This window comes from Rhinoraja longicauda, chromosome 8 (genome assembly GCF_053455715.1).
Source record: "Rhinoraja longicauda isolate Sanriku21f chromosome 8, sRhiLon1.1, whole genome shotgun sequence".
NCBI lineage: Eukaryota > Metazoa > Chordata > Chondrichthyes > Rajiformes > Arhynchobatidae > Rhinoraja > Rhinoraja longicauda.
This window is the reverse complement of record NC_135960.1, coordinates 37,188,586-37,214,198: the sequence shown is the minus strand read 5'-3', so window position 1 is coordinate 37,214,198 and position 25,613 is coordinate 37,188,586. Positions and strand designations below refer to the sequence as shown.

The following is a 25,613-nucleotide window of genomic DNA, read 5'->3' as shown; positions in this document are numbered from 1 at the left end:
AGAGTGTACATTTATTAGCTGTTTTCCCAATACTGTACATATTTACTCCCCTTACTCAGATAAGCAGATACTCATCAATAATGGACACCATTCAGCCCCCATGGTCTGTTATAACGAGGGTTACCTATATCCTGATACAAATAGTTTTTACTGACACTGATGTGAAAGACTAATCCACCAGATCCATATTTTAACAACACATGGAGGATAAATGACGGAAACATTACTGCTAAACAAACAAACTATGATTTGCATTGGCTGGAGTTATTGCAGTTTAAACCACCACATTGGATTTGTATTGTTCCAACCCTAGGTCATCTAGATAGAAGCCAAAATAGAAAGTCAAAAAAACATAAAAATGGCTGGACTAGGGAGTATTAGCTACAAGGTGAGGTTGGACATACTTGGATTGTTTTCTCTAGAATGCCAGAAGTTGAGAGCTGACCTAATAAGATTATATTAAATTATGAGAGGCAGAGATAGGGGAGACAGTCAAAACCATTTACCAAGGCTGGAAAGATCAAAGCCTAGAGGATAAAGCTTTATGTTTAGAGGGGTAAAGTTTAAAGGAGATGCACAAGGCAATTTTCTTTTTACACCTGTTGCCAGGGGTGGTGGTTGTGGCAGATACAATAGTGGCACATGGATATGCAAAGAATGGGGGGATGTGGATCATGTGTCGGCAGATGAGATTAGTTTATCTTGGTATTACGTTCAGTACAGACATTGTGGACTGAAGAAACTGTTCCTGTCCTATACTGTGTTATAGGTTCTAAAATAGTCGTTCTTTTTCACAGATTCTACAAAATATCCACCAGTTACCCATTGAAGGGTATGGAAAGGCATGTACAGCTATCCTCCACTAATGGGGACCTCATGATAACCCAAACTTAATACATGCCATAAATCAACCACCTTACTGAGTTCAGCATGGATGGTCAAACAAGGTTTGATGCTCAGTAAATAGAGACACGCTGACTGACCAAAGGTTTTGTGGAGGCACATTCAATCATGACATTCAAAAACATCTCATCAAAGCATAAAGTTGAAAAGAAAACATTATAGGGCTGTGGGAATTGGACCTAACTGGAAACTATTTCAAAGAGCCTGCACTTTCATAATGGACTGAAGAGCATGTTTCTGCACCGTATGGTTATTGCCAATTTGTGAAGGTGATTCCACAGAGAGGCTACCACCATACATAATACAAAATGGAATGGCTAATCCTACAGAGCAACAATGAACTTTATGATCAAAAAGAGGCTTACTTTTTTTAAACAAAAATACACTGCTTATTTATTTGAAGGAAAAGATGCATTTAAATCAAAAGATACTAAGTATGTCCAAATAAGTTAGGCTTGCTGGATCTAAACAAATAAAAGACTTTCACACTGCAACAAATTTATATAAAATTCTGACAAATAACAAAGAGATAAATAGACAAAGTAATCTGTTTTAAGTCATCGGACACTAGAGTGAACTATATTGGTTTAAGTTCAGTCTTTCATAGCCAAGGTCTAAAAGCTTCAAACATGCCAGAGCAACAGAAACACAACACTATATAGTCTTTAATGAACATAAATGTCCCAGGAGCGAAATTAGACAAAGTCAGATGCCAAGCCATATTCAATAACGTGCATCTCAACACTTAGGCAAAGAGTAGGTTTTAATTAGCTTCTCACAGGAGGGAAGTTGCGGGGTGGAGGTTTTGAGAGGGAATTCCCAAACTAAAGAACAGATTCCTTAAGGTATAGCTGACAACAGTGTACAGATGACTTCTATTCATTTGAAGTTTTTGCTTTAATTGAAATGGTCTAATGATTAAAATCTGCTGTATTAGTGTGGCAGTTAAGTTACTGGACCAGCAGTCAGAGTTCTGGACCTTTGATCCAAGACATGAATATGAACCTGACTATTGCAGCTGGGGGACTTAAATTCAAGTAATTTAACAAATCAGGAGTTTAAAAAAAAGTTGCCAAAGCAATGGTTGTTAAAAAACCCATCTGGTTCACTAATGTCCTTCAGTGAAGGAAATTTGCTATCCTTACCTGGTGTGCCCTGCATGAACTCATCACCGCCTAAAGTAGTTGGGTCTTAACTGCCTCATAACATTAGGAAAATTAGGGTTGAACAATAAATTCCAGCATTGCCAGCAACATCCAAATCCATAAAATGTTTTAATGTAAACATGAAACTGCTTTAGTTGAATCATCAAATAGTTAAATCTGCTGGCACATGGTCCCTGTCTCAAAAAAAAGCCCCTGAACCATCAGGAACAGCTTGTCCACAATTTTAGCACAATTTACTTTGTCTTGTACTTCTGGGCATACTGCAATCATTTTTTGGCATTATGTAACTGCATATTTCTTCTTTCCTTTGCCTATGTTTATTTGCTGAAGTATATAATGCGGGTAGCGCAATGTTATTGTAGTAATAAGGTTTGTCTGGCATCTGTCTTGGACTCGCTCAAGAAAGAATGACTATTTTTCTAATATCATATTGTTTCAAACTAAATTCTTCAGAACAAAAAATGGCTGATCAGGGAATACAGATTTCTCTGGAGTTGCCAGCAGTGTAGAGGTTAAAAGCAAATGCCTAAGAACAGCTTACCAAATGCTATAACGGATTAACCTGGCAGCTAATTTGTCACTTTTTTGGCAAGTAACTCTCTTTCTTTCCCAAACTGTATATTTAGGGCCCCTACCTTTTGGAAACTCCAACAGGCACATTATTGGGAACAGCAGCTTAAAAAATGTAAACTCTCATCAGACCATTCACCAAGTCCAAAGCAACCAGTAACTGAATATGCTTCGCAGAAAGTAATTGGATCAATATTTATGGTGGTAGCATGAAACCACATGAAAGGAGAATTTTGTTTGTTATTTATACTGGAAACCTTTACTTGCAATAGATTTCAACTTATCTTTCTTTGGTTTTGTCATTTGAAGCCATAATTTAAGAGGTACCATTGTTACTGAAACCCACTGGTTAAAATGTCCAACTGACTCATATATTTGAAAGAGGAGTTCAATTTAATTGTCACAGAATGACTCTGAATTTGATGTTGATTGACATGTGAGAGAAGGGAGAGATGTACTTCCAACCTCACTTAAACAAGATTAAAATAATGATTTAAATTCATTAGCAGTAAAAATGCTTCAAAACAGCCTGAAATCAGAGAAAAGTTTCTCTTCATCCTTCAGTCTGCGTCTCTCTCACATTGTTTCAGATGATTATGAAAGGAACCATTTTGAGTATATTCATGTATCAATGAACCTAAAAGTTTTCGGGCACAAGCTGCAGAAGTTTTCGGACACAGCTGTGGCAGAAGTAGGTGATGTTGAAGGTTCTGCGCTCAGTTCCTTCCAATTTATACTTCCAATTCAATTTCCCCACTTTTCATCCACAAGTGGGACATTTATGGACTGCAAGGAAGTTCACCACCCCAAGAAAAAATATCACAACATTCTTCACTTAATGCTCTTTGTGCATAGTGGCAGAGAGCTATATTTCCTTTATGAAATTATTCCTGGCAACTGAAATGTGGAATTCTAGATGAGTGATCTCAGGTGCTGACATTTGTTTACTTTAAACATTCCACGCCTTTAACAGAGTACATGCTTATTTATCACATTGCTATTTTTGGTAGCTTATTATGCGCAAAATGTGAATGAATGAATGAATGAATGAATGAATAAGTTTATTGGCCAAGTATGTGCATATACAAGGAATGTGCCTTGGTGCTCCGCTCACAAATGACAACACAAACATACAGTTAACAATTAAGAATAAAGCATAACCACATCAAAACAATAAGGATACAACATTACGGTCTAAACATGTGGGTGAAAAATAAACCAGAGCAAAAAAGAGACTACAGACTTTGGTTATTGAGTAGAACTATCACTCGTGGAAAAAAGCTGTTTTTATGTCTGGCTGTGGCTGCTTTGACAGTCCGGAGTTGCCTTCCAGAGGGAAGTGCTTTGAAGAGTTTGTGGCCAGGGTGAGAGGGGTCAGAGATGATCTTGCCCGCTCGCTTCCTGACCCTTGCAGTGTACAGTTCATCAATGGGGGAAAGGTTGCAGCCAACAACCTTCTCAGCTGTGCGAACGATCCGTTGCAGCCTCCGGATGTCGTGCTTGGTGGCTAAGCCAAACCAGACCATGGTGGAGAAGGTGAGGACAGACTCAATGATAGCAGTATAGAATTGGACCATCATTGCTTGTGACAGATTGTGTTTCTTCAGTTGCCGCAGGAAGTACATCCTCTGTTGGGCCTTTTTGACTGTGGAGTCGATGATGGCCCCCCATTTAAGGTCCCTGGAGATGATGGTTCCAAGGAACTTAAATGACTCCACAGATGTGACTATGGTGTTGTTGATGGTGAGTGGGGGGAGGGGAGGGGGATCTCTTCGAAAGTCTACAGTTAGTACCACTGTCTTGAGAGCGTTGAGCTCCAGGTTGTTGCGATGGCACCAGGACGCCAGCTGTGTCACTTCCCGTCTGTAGGCAGATTCCTCCCCATCCTGGATCAGTCCAATCAGGGTAGTGTCATTCGCAAACTTGAGGAGCTTGACAGAGGAGTCTGTGGATGTGCAGTCATTGGTGTAGAGAGAGTAAAGGAGAGGGGAGAGTACGCAGCCTTGCGGAGCTCCTATGCTGAGGGTCTGCGGGTCCGAGATGTGCTTTCCCAGCCTCACATGCTGCTTCCTGTCCGTCAGGAAGTTGATGATCCACTGACAGAAGGGTTCAGGCACAGTCAGCTGGGAGAGTTTGTAGTGTAGTATCTCTGGCACAATGGTGTTAAAAGCAGAGCTAAAGTCCACAAACAGAATCCTGGCATAGGTCTCCTTGCGGTCTAGGTGCTGGAGGATGAAGTGCAGGCCAAGATTGACTACGTCGTTCTTCCTTACATCACAGGAGGAGGCCATGGAGCCTATGATATCCATGCTAGCTCACAGATTTCCCTGTAAATTCTTCTCTCATCCATGTTCAGAAACAACCCTAATTCTCCCTGTATAGGTAGGAAGTGCAGATGTTGGTTTACACCAAAGATAAACACAAAAAGCTGGAGTAACTCGTTGAGTCAGGCAGCAACTCTGGAGAAAAGGTGTAGGTGTCGGTTTGGGTCGAGCTCCTTCTTCAGATTGAGAGTCAGGGGAGAGGGAACCGAGAGAATATGAAAAGGTAGATAGAACAAATTATTAAAAGATATGCAAAAAGACAGAATCACAGAGGGTGTGCAGCGAGAGGGTGTGCAGCGAGAGGGTGTGCAGCGAGAGGGTGTGCAGCGAGAGGGTGTGCAGCGAGAGGGTGTGCAGCGAGAGGGTGTGCAGCGAGAGGGTGTGCAGCGAGAGGGTGTGCAGCGAGAGGGTGTGCAGCGAGAGGGTGTGCAGCGAGAGGGTGTGCAGCGAGAGGGTGTGCAGCGAGAGGGTGTGCAGCGAGAGGGTGTGCAGCGAGAGGGTGTGCAGCGAGAGGGTGTGCAGCGAGAGGGTGTGCAGCGAGAGGGTGTGCAGCGAGAGGGTGTGCAGCGAGAGGGTGTGCAGCGAGAGGGTGTGCAGCGAGAGGGTGTGCAGCGAGAGGGTATTGCAGAACTCTCGTCGGAGAGAGGAGAAATTCTTCAAAGTAGGCATACCTTGAAGAGATTTCACAGTGGAGCGGACAAAATGTGTATTCAGTGAGTAACTTACAGTGGTCAATTAACTTAATCACCAGCCCATCTTTAGAGGGGTAACTAGAGCACCTGAGGGAAACCCACATGGTCACAAGGAGAAGATGAATACTCCACACAGATCAGGATTGAACATGGTCCATGAACTACAAACCCCACCCCTACCATTCATCTGGCCAATGTACAGTTCCATGAGAATAAACATGAGGACTTCAGGGCAAGGTTGCTCTATCAAAGAGATTATGTTGTGTGCTCTGTTTCAAGAGACATGACTCACCCACAGCTCTCCAGACTCAACCCCATCTCTCGCCTCTACTATGAGAAATCGGACTACTTGGGTGTATTCCTTCTTCCCGCGTATAGGCAGCAACCAAAGAGCACAGCTCAGCGATGAGGACTACACAGAGCTGGAATGGGAAGGCAGATGAATGACTCTGGAATTGTTTAGAGGTGGTAGACTAGGCGATGATCAAGGAATCAGCAATAGACCTGAACGAATACACCACAGCTGTTACCGACTTCATAAGGAAACGTATGGCGGAGTGTGTTCCCACGAAAACCATCCAAGTTTTCCCTGACCAGAAGCCTTGGATGAACCAGCAGGTCTGCAATCTTTGAGGATCAGATCTCAGGCATTCAAGTCTGCTGTATAGAGACATACAAGTAGTCCAGATACAACCTCGATGAGGCCATCAAAAAGGCTAAAAGGGACTTTTGCTCTAAATTGGTGGATGAGACGGACATTCCACAGCTGTGGCAGGGCTTGCATGCCATTACTCCTGCAAGGCAAGACCGTGTAGCAGCTCTAGCGAGAGCGAGGCATCATCACCAGACCAGCTCAATGCATGTCCTCGTGCTGGTGAGGGCAGGAACAGGGAGATCGAGGATCCGAATGTGTGGCTGGGAGGCTGGTGCAGGGAGCAGGGATGTAGATTTATGGACCACTGGGATCTCTTCTGGGGCAGGGGTGACCTGTACAAAAGGGACCGGTTACACCTTAACTGGAGGGAGACCAACATTCTGGAAGGCAGATTTGCTAGTGCTACACGTGTGGGTTTAAACTAAATAGTGGGGGGGGGGGGGAAGGGTTAACAAATTGTGAGTATAAAGATGGAGTTAAAGGGGAAGTGAGTACAGGAAAAGTTGCTAAAGACTCCCGAATTAATGGGAAGGAAAGTTCGAGAAAGGATAAGAGAGTAAGGTCAGGGCCAATAGTGACCGGTGTGGTGAATACCGAAGTTAAAGTATAAGAAAATAACTGCAGATGCTGGTACAAATCGAAGGTATTTATTCACAAAATGCTGGAGTAACTCAGCAGGTCAGGCAGCATCTCAGGAGAGAAGGAATGGGTGACGTTTCGGGTAGAGACCCTTCTTCAGACCGAAGTTAAAGTGGTGTATTTGAATGCGCGAACTATAAAAAATGAAGTGGATGAGCTTAAGGCAAGGATGATTTTGTGGGAATTACAGAGACATGGCTGCAAGAGGACCAGGGCTGGGAACTGAATATTCAGGGGTATACGTCCTATCTAAAAGACAGACAGATGGGCAGAAGGGTGGGGTAGCTCTGTTGGTAAGGAATTAAATTCAATCCCTAGCGAGGGGTAACATAGAATCAGGAGATGTAGAGTCAGTGTGCATAGAACTGAGAAAATGTATGGGTAAAAAGGCCCTAATGGGAGTTATCTACAGGCCCCCAAACAGTAGCCTGGATACAGGGTGCAAGTTGAATCAAGAATTAAAATTGGCTGTTGCAAAGATAATGCTATGGTGGTTATGGGAGATTTCAACATGCAGGTAGACTGGGAAAATCAGATTGGTCCAAAGAGGAAGGAAGGATCATTCCAAAGAGGAAGGAAGACTCTAAGGGGAGTAAGAGGTGACGATAGCTGACAAGGGAAGTCAAGGACAGTATAAAAATAAAAGAGAAGAAGTATAACATAGCAAAGATGAACGGGAAGCTTGAAGATTGGGAAACTTTTAAAGAGCAACAGAAGATAACTAAAAAGGCAATACGAGGAGAAAAGATGAGGTACGAAGGTAAGCTAGCCAAGAATATAAAGGAGGATAGTAAAAGCTTCTTTGGGTATGTGAAGAGGAAAAAAATAGGTAAGACAAATGTGGGTCCCTTGAAGACAGAAACAGGTGAATTTATTATGGGGAACAAGGAAATGGCAGATGAGTTGAACAGGTACTTTGGATCTGTCTTCACTCAGGTAGTCACAAACAATCTCCCAGATGTACTAGTGGCCAGAGAACCTAGGGTGACGGGGGAACTGAAGGAAATTCACATTAGGCAGGAAATGGTGTTGGGTAGACTGATGGGACTGAAGGCTGATAAATCCCCAGGGCCTGATGGTCTGCATCCCAGGGTACTTAAGGAAGTGGCTCTAGAAATCGTAGATGCATTGGTCATCATTTTCTAATGTTGTATGGATTCAGTATCAGTTCCTGTGGATTGGAGGCTAGATAATGTTATCCCACTTTTTAAGAAAGGAGGGAGAGAGAAAACAGGGAATTATAGACCAGTTAGCCTGACATCGGTGGTTGGGAAGATGCTGGAGTCAATTATAAAAGATGAAATACAAGCACATTTGGATAGCAGTAACAGGATCGGTCTGAGTCAACATGGATTTACGAAGGGGAAATCATGCTTGACTAATCTTATGGAATTTTTTGAGGATGTAACTAGGAAAATGGACAAGGGAGAGCCAGTGGATGTCGTGTACCTGGACTTTCAGAAAGCCTTTGATAAGGTCCCAGATAGGAGATTAGTGGGCAAAGTTAGAGCACATGGTATTGGTGGTAGGGTACTGACATGGATAGAAAATTGGTTGGCAGTCAGGAAATAAAGAGTAGGGATTAACGGGTCCTTTCAGAATGGCAGGCAGTGACTAGTGGGGTACCGCAAGGCTCGGTGCTTGGACCGCAGCTATTTACAATATACATTAATGACTTGGATGAAGGGATTAAAAGTAACATTAGCAAATTTGCAGAGGACACGAAGCTGGGTGGCAGTGTGAACTGTGAGGAGGATGCAGGGTGACTTGGACAGGTTGAGTGAGTGGGCAGATGCCTGGCAGATGCAGTTTAATGTGGATAAATGTGAGGTTATCCACTTTGGTGGCAAGAACAGGAAGACAGATTATTATCTGAATGGTGTCGTCAGGAAAAGAGGAAGTACAATGAGATCTGGGTGTCCTTGTTCATCAGTCACTGAAAGTAAGCATGCAGGCACAGCAGATAGTGAAGAAAGCTAATGGCATGTTGGCCTTCATAGCAAGAGGAGTTGAGTATAGGAGCAAAGAGGTCCTTCTGCAGTTGTACAGGGCCCTAGTGAGACCACACCTGGAGTATTGTGTGCAGTTTTGTTCTCCAAATTTGAGGAAGGACATTCTTGCTATTGAGGGAGTGTATCGTAGGTTCACGAGGTTAATTCCCGGAATGGCGGGACTGCCATATGTTGAAAGAATGGAGCGACTGGGCTTGTCTCCACTGGAATTTAGAAGGATGAGAGGGGATCTTATTGAAACATATAAGATTATTAAGGGATTGGACACACTAGAGGCAGGAAACATGTTCCCGATGTTGTGGGCGTCCAGAACCAGGGGCCACAGTGTAAGAATAAGGGCCCTTTAGAATGGAGATGAGGAAAAACTTTTTCAGTCAGAAAGTTGTGAATCTCTGGAATTCTCTACCTCAGAAGGCAGTGGAGGCCAATTCTCCGAATGCATTCAAGGCAGTGGAGGCCAATTCTCTGAATGCATTTAGAACGAAGAGGAAGAACTTTTTCGTCCAGAGAGTTGTGAATCTGTGGAATTCTCTGCCTCAGAAGGCAGTGGAGGCCAATTCTCTGGATGCTTTCAAGAGAGTTAGATAGAGCTCTTAAAGATAGCGGAGTGAAGGGATATGGGGAGAAGGCAGTAACGGGGTACTGATTGTGATCAGCCATGATCACAGTGAATGGCAGTGCTGGCACGAAGGGCCGAATGGCCTGCACCTATTGTCTATTATATGCATATTTGATAGGAAGAACACTGATGTGCTTTCTTGGCCCCCCATAGCTCCCCATGGTATTGCAATCTCAGTCAAGGCACCTAACAGCAAGGAACTAGGTCCTTTGAATCTGCACTGACAGTCAAGCACCCTCCATTCTCCCCACATTCCCATTAATTGCCTTCTGATGTTATCAGTCACTTACATACGAGATTTTGTTTACAGAGATTCGAGTTGGATAAACGTCAGGATTTGCAATCAGCTCATGCACAGGCAACACCACAAATATGCTGGACACTTTTGCATAAATCTTACAAAGAAGACTTCAAGATGGCAGACAGTACCTGATCAGTAATTAGGAAAAAAATAATAGTTACTTTTATTAAATAGTAAGCAAGCGTTGAAAAATATAAAGGGCCCCATTGATCAAAAGTGAACTGAGTCAAGCACCTTCAACTCTTACCCTACACGCTGAAGTTTGTCTTCTTTGGAATTGCAACTGGAACTAAGTTCTGTATGATCATCAGTAAACACCTTCATAGCAGAGAGGAGAAAAGTTATTGGTAGGTAGCTGAAAATGGTTGGATTTGGGACACTGTATTGAGGAACCCCAGCATAACCAGGAGCTGAGATGATAGCCCTCCAATAGCCATGATCATCTTCCTTAAACACAAGAATGGGTCCAACTATTGAAGACATTTCCCATGATTTCCAGTCACACTATTTTACTGGACTAATTGGTAATATTAGTAGTGTAATGATGGAAATTTTGGAAAATAGGTTACAATGAGGTTTGTAGATCAGCATTTGCATGGCTGCCCACAGACAACCCCATGATATTGATGCTTGATAATTGATCCTTTATTGATCATGATATTGATAGTTGATAATTGTAATTGGACTTGATGTTAATAGAAAATATTCAGATTCTCTTGGAGTCGTACAGCACAGAAACATGCCCATCAGCCCAACTTGTCCATGCTGACCAAGTTGCCTACCTAAACCAGATGTATTTCCTGCATTTACCCGAATATCCCTGTAAACCTATCCTTTCTCTAGTTTAAAACAGTTATTGCCTGCCACTTTTGCACTGTGTACAGTACTTGGCAGTTTTCACATTGAGCCAAGATATTATTCCAGTCATGATACATGAGTTTATAGACTGCAATTTCATTAGAGAAGTTGCAAATGGATCGATATACTGTTCAGTTTTCCTTGGCAATAAAATGCTTCGGGACATCCAGAGTTGTGAAATGCACTGCATAAATATATAACGGTACAAGTTTTTTTTCTCTCTGTTGTAAATACCACAGTGTGACTGCCCATGATGTGGGGCCCTATCATAAGGTAGCAAAAGTATTGCTCACCAACTTTCCCATCCAGGTCACAGCAGGGGCATTCTGTTACAATCAATGTCACCAGTTATAAATGGCCAAGGACAGGTTATAATTACAGACATGAGGTGAGTTTGGAACCTGAACTTTTGCGTTTGAACTGCAGGTTCAAAGCCTAAACAATAAAATCATCAATGTATCTGGTTTATTTTGTGTTTGCCGTTCTAATTTGAAAGGGGTCCCAAGATCACTGTTTTGGGGTACTTTCAAAGCAGGCTCAATCTCAAGAAGAGCTTGTTCTAAAAAAAACTAATAAAATGCTGTCAAGTCAGCTGCCAGGCTAAATCAACAACACATTTTAACAGCATTGGTATCCCTTTAAGGGAGCCAAAACAACTGAAAATAAATTGGCAGATTTGTCACGGTTCGACATCTGAAAAAAATATACAGCGGCTGGAAGAAAGGCTGGGGTGCTCTAATGAGGTGCAGTTTTCTGTTAATAAAAAATGTACAACGCTTAATCTGGAAGTGAAGAGTAAATGACTGACTTTTTCCTTATTGGAAAGTCAAAGAAGCACACTTTTTAAAAAAACAGCTGGAATTGCTGAACATGAGGCTGTTGCCTTCTCCTGAGTAACTGCATTCCGCATGCACGCTGCCAAACATTAAGGTCTAATCTATCACAGTGAAACTGGAGGAATCACCAGCATTAATAACACCACTCCTCGCTTGCAGGGATGGATTGGGTAACTGAATCCAGCTGCTGCTCACACACTGATCTAATTCTAATTCTTTCAGGTTTCTCTAACAAGACATATTTCGAGAAAATACAGAATGGATGGTAGCTGAGAGTGAATTACAAGGCTGTAATCTAATTGAAGTTGGTTCAGATGGCATTGTAATCTACAGGAATAAAGCTTCAGTGTGGATAATGAACCTCACCTGAAACACACAATTAAATTGCAACCTAGATTTTCAACCTAGCTTTTGGTTTCCCGCTCATATAAAAAACGACACTGGATAATGTAAAACAACAATTGTAATCCTTATGGTGTCCAGCTGTATCGTTTCTAAATTTTTAATACATTCTGAAAATTTGCACACAATGCGTCTCACTGAAAGACTCAACAGGTTAATTCCATGAAATGAAAGTGACGCCATCAAATGTTTGGCAGACAGAGAGATTCCATTGCTGGATACATGAATGGGCTCAACATACTGCCACAAAGCTACTGAACAGATGCTCTGCAAGGGGAATTTCCACCCCACACTCTCACTCCCCTTCAACTGTCACACCTCTTGGCACTTTCGTGAGACTGTAGTACTTTCACACTTTGATGGATGAAGAACAAGTTTCAGAAGAGAGTCCGGCAGATACAGAAACGTGTTTTGAAGAATAAAACTGTAAGCTTAAATCATCGGCGTAATAAATATTTTCCATTCACATGGAAGTTAACAGCTCAAGGAAATGTTCATGGCCCACTGATCTGCCCCAGTACTTTTGTTTCACATGTCTCCACTCCCAGCTGAACTCATCCAAACCAGTTTCCTTGAAATATATCTATACTGTTACCTGAACAATTACTTGTGATATTAAGTGGCACATTCCAGCAGTCCCTGAAAGAGGAAGATCCTTCTGAATTTTGTATTTGATTTACTGGTGACGATCTTATATTTAGATTGTAGTTGACAGCCAGGAATTGTTAAATTCATCATTATGAAATAAATATGTATATATAGAAAACCAAGTTCCATTATCTGAATCACTCAAGACAGTTCTTTACTAAAAATCCAGAATATAATATGAAGAGTGAAATTAAAATGGATTATTCATTGATTGTTCAAATCCAACAATTTACTCAGGCTCAATGGTCAGTGGTTGAATAAAATTAGATTAAATAGAAGAAGTTTTCTCCTGTGTCTACACATTCCCACTGACCCACTGCACTTGAAATTATTCCATTTTTAAATGTGCATTCTCCTCTATAACTTCATCCATAGCCTCACGCCTCCATAACTTTGCAATAATTTCCCATGACTCTTGATTGTGTTATGCTAGTTCTGTTGGCCTGTTTCTAGGCTTTTAATCTCATGTTTGCTGGTTGTCCTGTCCAATTATGTCAGTGTTGCTCAGCAAGGAAACATCAGTAATTGTCATTAAGTGTCAGGTCCAGAGACTCGAGCAAAATAATTGATCCAGGTATTCTACATCCATTCCTAGTCTTGACAAACAGGTCACCTCCTGGTTGGCCTCCCACCCTTAATCTGCAATCTTTATTAACTCGAACTAAATTCTGTTGATCCTTATCTTGGCTCACTAATCTATGGTAGGGTTTGGAAAAACAATGATTTGATTTTTAAACTTTGCATCTTTGTTTACAACCTTTTCTGTGGTGTCAGCCATACACGGTAGCCTTCTGTAATTCTTGGATGGTGACTTGGTCATGTCTGAATTGATCTACCAATGACAGACAGGATCTCAAAGCTTTGGAATTCCCTCCAAACCTCTATCTCTCTGCCACTTTTTCTTATTTTAATATGCGCAAGCTCTACCTCTTAGGGTGAATGGTGATCGATGGTTGGCATGGACTCGGTGAGCCGTAGGGCCTGTTTCCATGCTGTGCCTCGAAAGTAAACTAAACTCTCTGAACAACCGTTTGGTTAATCTTTTGTAGTACATTACATTATTTTGTAGGCAATTACATTATTTTTTTCTACAATGCTCCTGTGAAGCACCTTGAGGCTTTCGCTGTGATAAAGACACTGCAAAAATACAAGTTGTTTTTATCAGTACACTGGTGACAATTTTCTCCGGTGAGTGTTTTCTTGGACATATTTCCAAATCGACATCCATCAGACAAATTAAAGCATGGACATTATGTGAGCTGACCAGACCTTTCCCAAATATGTTCTATAATTGTCCACACTTCAGAAAGCTCCACTTCATGGCATAATACCTTGGTGCATTAATAGTAGTGGTCACATGTCATGTCACGATAATTGCACCTGACCCAGGCCCAAGATTATATTACTGGCACAAACAAATCATTACAGTCAGAAATAAATGAGAACGAGGTTAAAGATTCTTTCCTGAGGTTTTTACTTATATTAGACTTGATTATCCAAGTGCTTTAGGGAAGAGATTAAGATTTGCCACGCACAGCAGTTAGGCATGTTGGGTGTGATCTTGCTGGAAAAGTAAGGACACATGCCGTTATTAGTGTTTAAATTGGCCAAGCTCAGGGGATTAAAAGATATGCTGCGAGTTAAGAATCCCAAGAACTCGTTGGTCAATTTCACGCTAGCCTGCTGTTGCTTTGCACAAATGGCATCTCACCCTTAACCTCTCTGTTATTTTTGTGAATTTCCTCAAATTGCGCATACAAAACTCATTTGTAGCCAGAGCCAAGTATCCCAACAGGCTCTGGGAGGACAGTGCTAGTTTTTAGAGAATGTGAGAGGGAGCAAGAAAGAGAGTGGGAGAGATCCAGAAAGTGAAATGCCAGGACATGGAAACAATGAAGAACAGTGAAGAAAGGTCATGTTATTTACACCTGATGGGAGCATAGCTGAAGACATCTTTTCAGATTTGGAATCCAACCTTGAGTAACATTACAACGAAAATAAAGATGTCTGGAAACAGCTATTTTGTAAACAGACTATGATGAGAAGGAAAACATAAATGGGCAACATTATAATTAAGAACTCTCCAGCCTGACAAGGAAACAATACACATTTTGTTTATTCAGTCCTTGGATGAGTGAATACTTGAAATGATTGACTTAATAATTGTAAGAACCTTAGGATAGTGTAAGAATAAAGGCTTCCTTTAAGAATGAAGGGAAAAATCATCTAAAAGGTTGGTCCATGACATTGGTAGCAACAACCCAGGGAGAACAATCGCAAGAAGGAGGGCCCTGAGTTTGAAGCTTGAAGAAGACCATCCTCACAGTGGAGTGAGCCTGGCCAATTCATTCACATGGGTCATATCTGAATCCAAGCCGTGAGCCTTGTGATTTAGTATAAGAAGTGATAAGATGGAACATTAAATCAAATGTTATTAGGGGTCCATGGTATGTATGCATGCTTAACTCCGGACTGTCAAATCAGCCACAGCCAGACATAAAAATAGCTTTTTTCCACGAGTGGTAGTTCTACTCAATAACCAAAGTCTGTAGTTTCTTTTTTGCTCTGGTTTATTTTCACCCACATGTTTAGACCGTAATGTTGTATCCTTATTGTTTTGATGTGGATATGCTTTATTCTTAATTGTTAACTGTATGTTTGTGCTGTCATTTGTGAGCAGAGCACCAAGGCACATTCTATATACATGCACATACTTGGCCAGTAAACGTATTCATTCATTCATTCATTCATTCATTCATTCATTCATTCATTCAAGTAATTCAAGTGCTAATAAAGATTACTTTGTACAAAATGTTGGTTTAGATTCTTTTGTTCAACATGTCAGTTGATACCCTTTAGAGGTAATAGGGTCAACATATTACAATCTCTACAGCACATTAGGTATGGAAAGTAACAACCTAACTTTCCTTTATCAATATGATAATTATTCAAGCACCATCAGACACCTCTGCCCAGAAAGTGAACAAATCAAGCAGAAGAGCTTTAGGCAGTAAATTGTTCCACGAGAGCTCTAAAATTATATTTACAGAACAATTCTTTCTTACTCTTCCATCTGGACTATGTTTGTCACTCTAGCTTGCACTTCCTTCCCTCTTTATATTTGATGTGTTTCTAATTCATCCTATTTCCTTCTCCAAACGTCTGGTTTCATTCTCAACATTCCTTCCTTTGTTCATTTGCTAACACCCTCGGTATTTTGTCGTCACCTCACATGTCCAGCAAATGACGATGATGATGATACAGGAGGGAGATCGATCAATGGACCAAATGGTGCAAGCCAACAACATTGCTCTCAATGACAGTAAAACCAAGGAACTGATGGTTGACTTTGGAAGAGGAAGGTCGACGATCCACAAACCTGTCTTCATTGACAAGACAGTGTTGGAGAGTGCCAAAAACTTCAAATTCCTCGGCATGCATATATCTGAAGATCTGTCGTGGACCCAACATATTAATGCAATCATAAAGAAAGCCCATCAACGTTTCTATTTGCCTAGAAGATTAGGGAGATTTGGTGTGTCAACGAATCGCCTCCTGAACTTCTCCAGGTGTACAGTTGAGAGCATGTTGACAGGTTGCACTATGGCTTGGTTGGGAAACTCAAACGCCTGGGAACGAGGAAGATTGCAAAATGTGGTGAACACTGCCCAGTACAGACCTCCCCACCATCGAAGGGATCAACAGGAGTCGTTGTCTCAAAAGGACAGCCAGCATCATCAGACCCACACCACCTTGGCCACGCACTCATTTCACTCCTGCCATCAGGATGATATAGAAGTCTGAAAACTGTAATGTCCAGGTTCAGGAGCAGCATCTTCCCTACAACCATCAGACTATTAAACACTACTTGGGGGTGTGTATATACACACACTGAACATTTTTTGCTGTTTATTATGGTGTTTACAAAACACTATGTTTACATATCTGTTGTGCTGCTGCAAGTGAGAATTTCATTGTTCCATTTCAGGACATATGACAATAAAACACTCTTGACTTGACTCTTGAAATTATGACACGAAATAATTATGAACAGAAAGTCTAACTTACAAAATATACAGCTCCAGCAATGTCCACCCGGCTTATGACAGAAATTGATATGAAATTCTGCCATCTGAAATGCCATCCAAAATGAAACTATTTGGCAAAGGGAGTTTTGTTATTTACCAATTAGGGTGGCTTAAAATGAGGGCATGATGCAGATCAAGAGCTAATAATTACAAAAACATCAAGACCCCTTTGGGTAAGGAACTTTAATTACTTGGTTCTGGAAGCCGAGAATCATTTTGTCATCACCCATAAGCAACACAACATGATGTGCGCTTATAAATAGATTAAAAACATTTAAAAAATCTTGCCTAACAAAGTTAAAGGGACAGTGATGTCCTTTTGATAAATTGTGCCGTGTACTGATGAGAATGGGGAATATGTATCGCAACATGACATGCTATTAAATGGATATTACTGCCTCAATGGGGAGTTTGTGGAAGGATCCCTTCTTAAAACAGCCTGCTAAAAACCTCAAGTTGCTTCATCCCCATGTTGATCACCACAGGACATTTGTTCTGGTGCTCAGATTTTTTTTTTGCAAAACAATTTTTATTAAAAAAAATATGTAAGAATGTCATTGTTTTGTTGTCAGTACATATGGCAATTAAACTTGACTATTTCCTGGAGGAATGTGTTGCAGAGGGGAATAATCCAAAAATAAATTAATCATTTGGATTTACAGCAGATCTCAGAACAGACAAGTTTTAGCATTTGGTTATCCTCTCAGGTATTAATCTATGTCACCTATCAAGACAGATATGGACTGGGCATAGATTCCAATACTTTAAAAGAGAACCATTGAAAAAGTGATCAAACAAAGCATAACATAATTAGTAGTTGTGCCACAATGAGGTACAACTCACAGTTGATGGTGCAAAATTCTGCAGAAAAAAACATGCATGTATCATGATATTTCAAAGAAATGATGCCTCTCATTTTCAGACTTGGTTTGCCCGCCAAACAAACATAAAACACAATGCTATCAGTGAACACGTGCACAAAGCGCGGAAAGTGGGAGGATAAGATGATGGAATCGTGGGCACAGATAAGGATAGATGGCACAAGATACAAATAGTGTGAAATAAGGAGAATGTTTTGCACAATGAACCGTTCAGATCCGGAACAGATTGATCAGATATGTACGTGTAAGCAGATTCATGACTTTCAAAAGAGAATTGGACAGGAATTTCAAAAACAAATAAACATTCAAGGCTGAGGAAGAAACCCAGGGAATACGGTTAATTCAGTGAGCTTGTATGGAGTAATGTTCTGAGTAGCAAAGTTTTATGCTGTAAGGTTTTATGTCACAATCTGAATCATAAAAATCTCACTGGAGGTTAAATTTGCATTCCAGACGTTACCGAAAACTGAAGATCATTTCTTTATTTTAAAAATGTTGAATTAAATCAGTGATTTTGTTTGAATAAAATACAAGCCAAACGCTGAACTGACAGACACATTCAAATTTAGATGCTATTATCTTGAGCAAAAAAAAAGTGCTGGAGGAACTCAGCGGGTCAGACTGTACCTGTGAAGAGAATGGACAGACGACGTTTTGGGCCTTGACCCAAGATTTGCCTGTCTATTCCCTCTACAAGTGCTGCCTGAGTTCCTCCAGCACTTTGTTCTTTGCTCAGTGAACTCAGGGAGCATGTGTTGCAAGTAGAATATCTTACCATATTGGTACACAGCCAGAGATCCAACGTTACTCTCATCAGCCACTGGAAAACACAAAGAATTTGTTTTTTAATTTATGGAGAATACGGTAATTTTCCATCTAGATGCAAGTTTGAGAGCTCCAGTCCAATTCCAGAGACGAATACAAAATCTAGGCTGATGCTCAGAAGTGCTGCATTGAGAAGGGCTATCTTTCAGATGAGATGTTAAACTGCATCATGTCCATATTTGCAGATGGACATGAAATCGTATGACCGTACCTCAAAAAAGAGCAGTGTTCTTCCACGTACTTTGATCAATATTTATCATTTAGAATTGCTTAGATATCAAATTAACTGATAATTGTCTCAAGTGCTGTCCAATATCTCATGCAACCTGAGATTTTGTAACCACACTTCCTACATTACAAATGCTCAATAAGTAAAGCATTCGAGATGTTTCTTCCCTTCATATTCTGCAGCTGCCCTTCATCTCTAATGGTTCCTGGATCTCAAATACCTGTTTCCATCACACCATGTCTTCAAGCCCCCATGTTATCTATGCCATGTGCCATCAACTCAAATTCACTGTCAATTTCAATCATCCTCTTAGACTCATTTTGCTTGTTTTCTGCAACCACCTACCTCCACATTGAAACAAATCGTCAAGATTAATACAGGAAAGTAGCCTGCTAATGTTTTAAACAACAAATTAACAAACCGATCGACGAACCACTTTCCACAGATCAGGAACCGGAGTAGGCAGAACGACTCTTTGAACCTGCTTCACCATTCAATAAGATCATGATCTTTGGCCTCAACTTTAAAACCGGCCCAATCCCATAAAACTCAATTCCCCAGAAGCACAAAAATCTATGTTGGCCATGAATGTACTCAATAACAGAATCCATCACTCTCTGAGACTCCAACCCCAATATATTACTCACAGCTCAGTGCATTTTTATACTTTAATGTGGCATTTAATGGAATGTCTTTTGGAACTCTAAATACACTATATACACTGACTATGCTACCGTCTACTCTGATGGTTACATCACCAAGGAACGCTGAAAGCTCTGTTAAACATGATTCTGCTTCATGTTGACACTGCCCAATCATGTTATGTTTTGCTGATTGCTTCATTTTCACTTTCTTTATAATAGATTCCAGCATTTTCTCAACAACTGATGTCAGGCTAACTGGCACAGAATTCTCCGTTATCACTCACCCTCCTCCATGAACAGCAGAATTACATTTCGCCTTTTCAATTAAGTCAGATCATTCCAAACCAAGGGAATTCTGGAAGTTGACAACTAATTCATCTGCCACCTCAGCAGTCACCTCTTCTGGGGTCCTTAAATTTATGCCATTGGGTCCAGGTGCCAGTCTGCTCTATCCCCATTAATTGGTCTGTTACTCTTAGATTGAATGAAAATCTCTGTGTTAATTTTCTCACTCTCTTTTCATCACCTATTGTTTGCTGTGTTTTCAGTATCTTCTATTGCAAGGCAGATATACAAAATTCTGTTTTGCCAGGAAGGCAAATGATTCAGGACGTTTTTTTGTATAAAGGCTGCAGGACCTTTGAGGTGAGCTGGGTACACAAAGTCCTCTACTACCAATGAGTCTTTTTAGTAAATGAGATGTGTATAGCATACACGCTATAAAAACAAAGTTGGACAATTTATGTTAATCTGAGCAAGTAACATGTAACGTCATGAATCGTTCAATGTCCACAGATTATATTTTCACATTGGTGCCTTGTTATTTAACATGCTGAATAAAAAACGTTTCACGATGCTAGCACGGCAGCCGGGGCACTGTGGAACATCAAAAAAAAAGAATTAAAACTGCGTGGGGCAATTAATTAGATTAACATCCAATCATCTGGAAAATCTGTAGGTTTGTCCCACTAATGTCCCAATGGGTCCTCACCAGCATTTATGTTTCACCCAAGCCTCCCCCATCATTTTATCTCATCATTTTAGCATGACCAAAATTTTTACCTACATGTTCAGATTCCTCTTAAGAATAATCTTGCGACTCATCTCAGCAGCTCCTTATGATAAAAATTTTGACATTCTAACAACACATTCAAGAAGAGTGCTTCCCTAATTCTTACCAACTTATGCATATATACATTAAAAACAGGACTTATGAATATATATATTATATATAGGACTTTTCCCTACAGAGCAAACATCTGTAGCTCGATCCTATACATCCCTTCAATACTTTTAGAGATTACAAATATGTCATTACTTAATCTTCTCCAGAACTATTTCGCTTTGTTTATTCAGTTCAGTTTAAACCCAACATTTCTTTCATTCTATGGTAATAAGGAGGACTGTAGGATGAACTTTGAATAAAGATCAGAAACAAGAGCCAACAATATTGTTTTTTGCTAATAGCTCTCTGGGGCACTCCAACTCAATTAAATTGATCTGCAGCGACCAAAAGAATCCTGGTCAGTAAATTATGACATTTTTGAAGGATTCAACTTATTCATTACTTCACATACTCTGTGGCCTTCCCTGCTTACAAAAGGATGGGTGAATATTAAAAGTTAGATGTGTAAGAAGTGTAGTAGCAGGAGTCAGGTAATCGCATGCAAAAGAGGAGATGGGAAATTTAAACTGTGTCCAACATGAATTACTCTCTCACAATAACCCTTCATTGGAAAAATGATATGGAAACTTTGAATGAGGCACAATTATGATGCCGAACAACTTGCATTTTATGGGCAAGGTTCAGCACCAATTGTTGGAAGTGTAGAGTATTCAGAAATTAAAAGTAATATACAATTGCAGGCAATTTTAACCTAACCCAACTACTGGGAAACTGACACAATGAGGGAGCGACATTTAACTCTCACCACCCCCTCCCATCTGCTTCATTTAAATTAATGCAGAGTAATTTCAGGTGCAAGAAACCAACTATCCACCGGGGGATAATTTGTGCAACCCCATTATGCAGAGGCCTAGAGTCTTTTGCCCACCAATCAAAAATAAAGTCCCTGAGAATGATACAGGTGTCCAGCAAACTCAGCCTGGGCAACCATGTTTGATCATGACAATAAATGCAGTGAATGGTGGAAACACTCCACAGGTCAGGCAGCGTCCACTGAGAGAGAAGCAGAGTAATGCAGTCAGGTTGGTGGTGAATTTTCCTCAGATTTGCAGCACCTTTAATTTTTTTTTTGCTTTCTGATGTTAGTCAAAAGGCGGTCTGTCTGTCACCTAATACTTATTGGCATCATTGTTTATACAGTAAACCCTCATTATAACGGACCATGGGGGTGTGGGGTGATGTATGTTATTGCTGATTGCCCATTATAACCGAGTGTTGCATTATCATTGAAACAAAGAACTGCAGATGATGGTTAATACACAAAAGGGCACTGGAGGTACTTAACGGATCAGGCAGCATCGCTGGAGAACATGGATAGGTGACGGAGTAACAGTGGGTCAGGCAGCATCTCGGGAGAGAAGGAATGGGTGACGTTTCGGGTCAAGACCCTTCTTCAGACTGATGTCAGGGGAGGGGGCAGGACAAATATAGGATGTAGTCGGAGACAGGAAAACTAGTGGGAGAACTGGGAAGGAGGAGGGGATAGAGAGGGGAAGCAAGGACTACCTGAAGTTAGAGAAGTCAATGTTCATATCGCTGGGGTGTAAACTGCTCAAGAGAAATGTGAGGTGCTGTTCCTCCAATTTGCGCTGGGCCTCACTCTGACAATGGAGGAAGCCCAGGACAGAAAGGTCAGATTAGGATTGGGAGGGGGAGTTGAAGTGCTGAGCCACCGGGAGATCAGGTTGGTTAAGTCGGACTGAGCGGAGGTGTTCAGCGAAACTATCGCCGAGCCTGCGCTTGGTCCGGCCGATGTAGAGAAGTTGACATCTGGAACAGCGGGTACAATAGATGAGGTTGAAGGAGGTGCAGATAAACCTCTGCCTCACCTGGAAAGACTGTTTGGGTCCTTGGATGGAGTCAAGGAGGGAGGTAAAGGGACAGGTGTTGCATCTCCTGCGGTTGCAGGGGAAAGTACCTGGGGAGGGGGTGGTTTGGGTGGGAAGGGACAAATGGACCAGGGAGTTACGGAGGGAATGGTCTCTGCGGAAAGCAGAAAGGGGTGGAGATGGGAAGATGTGGTTAATAGTGGGATCCTGTTGGTGGTGGCGGAAATGTTGGAGGATAATTTGTTGTATGCAACGGCTGATGGGGTGGAAGGTGAGGACAAGGGGGACTCTATCCTTGTTACGAATGGGGGGAGGGGGAAGCAAGAACGGAGCTGCGGGATATTGAGGAGACCCTAGTGAGAGCCTCATCTATAATGGAAGAGGGGAACCTCCGTTTCCTAAAGAATTAGGACATTTCCGATGCCCTAGTTTGGAACACCTCATCCTGGGCGCAGATGCGGCGTAGACGGAGGAATTGGGAGTAGGGGATAGAGTTTTTACAGGAAACAGGGTGGGAAGAAGTGTAGTCAAGATAGCTATGGGAGTCAGTGGGTTTGTAGTAGATGTCGGTCACTAGTCTGTCTCCTGTGATGGAGATGGTGAGATCCAGAAACAGTAGGGAGATGTCGGAGATGGTACAAGTATATTTAAGAGCAGGATGGAGCAGCAGACTGAATCAGTCTAAAGAAGGGTCCGACGTCACATGGATAGGTGATGTCGGGACCCTTCTTTAGACTGATTCAGCCTGCTGCTTTACTCCAGCACTTTATGTCATTTCACCTTAAAACCAGCCACCGATGTCGCTGGTCTGCACCAGCGAGCCCTTTTTCACTGGTTGACCCGGCTGTTGTTGCAGCTCATGTTGTAGTCCCTGGTGACAGTGCTTTCTTCAGGCCACTGCCAATGACAATATGCACTAGGTCACCCTGGGAGTCCCTCTCCTCTCACCTGCTGCCGCTTCGAAGGTGAAGTATATCAGTGACTCCAGGAAAGGAGGAGGAGGAGGTGGCAGGGGGGGGGGGGGGGGGGAATGGACAGAGAGATGGGAGAAAGATGTGGCAGCACACAATGCAGCGGCCGACAGGAAGAAGCAGTAGCAGGTGGGAGGAGTGGAAGCTGCACGGTGACTGAGCCTGTCTGGTCGGTGACGATAGCCTGAAGAAAGCTCTGTCCCCGGGGGCTACAACATGAGCTGCAACAACAGCCGCGTCAACTGGACCGGGGGTGGGTGATGAACCTTGCGAGTTGGGGATGGCTTTGGAAGCTGGAGCTCTAAGCGTGCGGAAGGCAGTGTGACGCAGGAGCAGCATCAGCAGGTCCGTCTGCTATAACCAAATTCCTTTACAAAAGGATCTGTTAAAATGGGGGGGTTGCTGTATTAAAATCTACAATTTAAAAATGTGAATTTACAAGAGTACTGCCGCCACTTAACAACTTAAATTTTAAAAACTGGTGGACAAGAATATCCCAATGGCAAATATCCAGAATTTAGCAGTCAAGAAAGTATTTCTGTGTCATATTAGACAAGGCGTATCAAATGAATTGCTTGCCCACGTTTTTAACAGGGGGACATTTCTTTTTAAATCTCAACTGGACATTCACTTGAAAGAAAATGATAAAGAGAATGTACCACATCATAAATCAATGCGAAACTGAGAGAGTTCAACTAGATAGTGCTGCCCTATTGACTTACAGCCATTATCCCAACTCCAGCCTCACAGTATTCGATCAGCCACTTCAATATACAAAACTCCTGAACTACTGGAGTTGACCTTTGTAAGGGGGAAAATCAAGACTGAAAGAATTTGTGCATTTCATTGAAAAAAAACTCAGATGTATTAATAAGGTCAAAACCTAGTCGTGTTTGACTTTTTAAAAATGTTAAAAAAACAAATGTACTTCTGTATCTCTTCTGCACTTGCCTTCCTTCACATACTTTCTATCAAATAAAATTTAGTATTCCAATAAATTCCCTCTATCGACCAGCCAGAGAGGGCCATCCTTTTTATTTTCTAAAAGTGGTGCTTTGTCCTGCAATAGGAATATTTGGAAATGCCGTTCAATACTGTGGCAGCACAGTGACACAGCCAGGACAGCAGTTGCCTCATAACTCCAGTGACCTTGGATCAATCCTGACCTTTTGCGTGTCAGTTTACACATCCTCCTGTGACCCCCATGGGTTTTCCCCAGGCACTCTGGTTTCCTCACACATCCCAAAGGTGTACCGGCTGGGAGCTTAATTGTTCACTGTAAATTGCCCCAAGTGTGTGGATAAGTGGTAGAATCTGGAAATAGAGTTCATCTGGCCTGACCTGCTGAGTATTTCCAGTGTTTTGTGCTGTTATTTTTGACATTTTAGATTTCCATCCTCCGTGTTTTTTTAATTTTCATTAAGAATACAAATATGATTTAAATGGGTACATGACGGTCAATGCACACTCATTTCCAGATTGTAAGACTTTGACTCTATGACCCATTGTGACATTGACCTACTTTGACATTAAAAGTGATGTTCTTCAAATTTTATAGGAATTAAGTACGCAGATTCTAGATGTTAAGACTGAGTCATGAGTCGGAGTGTATGGAAACCTACTCTTTAGTCTCATTCATCTATGCCAACTAAATTGCTCCTTTCAAGCTAGTCCCATTTGCCCACGCCTCATACAGATCCCTCTAAACCTTTCTTATTCATGTACCTGTCCAAATGTCTTTTAAATTTTGTTATTGTAACTGCCTCAACTGGTTTCCCCTCAGATTTCTACTTTACCTTCTCATCTATGCCCTTTGTTCTTGATTCCCCTACCCTTGTAGAAAGACTGTGCATTCACCCTATCTATTCGCAATGTTATAGACGTCTACCTCTCCAACCTCTCCCTATAGCTCAGGCCTTTGAATCCCAGCAACATCCTTGTAATTTTTCGCTGTACTCTTTCCAGTGTAATGCTATACCAGGGTGACCAAAATTGAACACAATCCAAGTCTAGCCTCACCAAACTCTTGCGCAACTGTAACATAACATCCCACCATCTGCATTCAATTCCCTGACTGCTGTAGGCCAACGTGGCAAAAGCATTATTTACCTGCCAGACCACTTTCAGTGGACTATGTATCTGTATGCCCAGATCTTCTGATCTACCACATTCCCCAGGGCCCTATTATTCATGAGGAAGGTCCTACCCTGTTCTGTCTTCTCAAAATACACCAACTAAAAATTATCTGAAGTAAACTCCATTTGTCATTCCTCAGCTCACCTGCCTAGTTGAACAAGATCCAGTTGTATTTTTGGATAACCAGCCTCACTGCCTA

At 41.6% G+C, this 25,613-nt stretch overlaps 1 protein-coding gene across 3 annotated transcripts in view; it reads right to left on the bottom strand.

Annotated features, from left to right (window-relative positions):
• LOC144595861 (partitioning defective 3 homolog B-like) overlaps positions 1 to 25,613 on the bottom strand; it is a 916,989-nt gene that overhangs the window by 388,776 nt on the left and 502,600 nt on the right. For all 3 annotated transcript variants that reach the window (XM_078403665.1, XM_078403667.1, XM_078403666.1), the window contains one exon: positions 18,370 to 18,414. In XM_078403665.1, the coding sequence (XP_078259791.1) occupies positions 18,370 to 18,414 (45 nt within the window). The remainder of the gene's footprint in view (positions 1 to 18,369; positions 18,415 to 25,613) is intronic.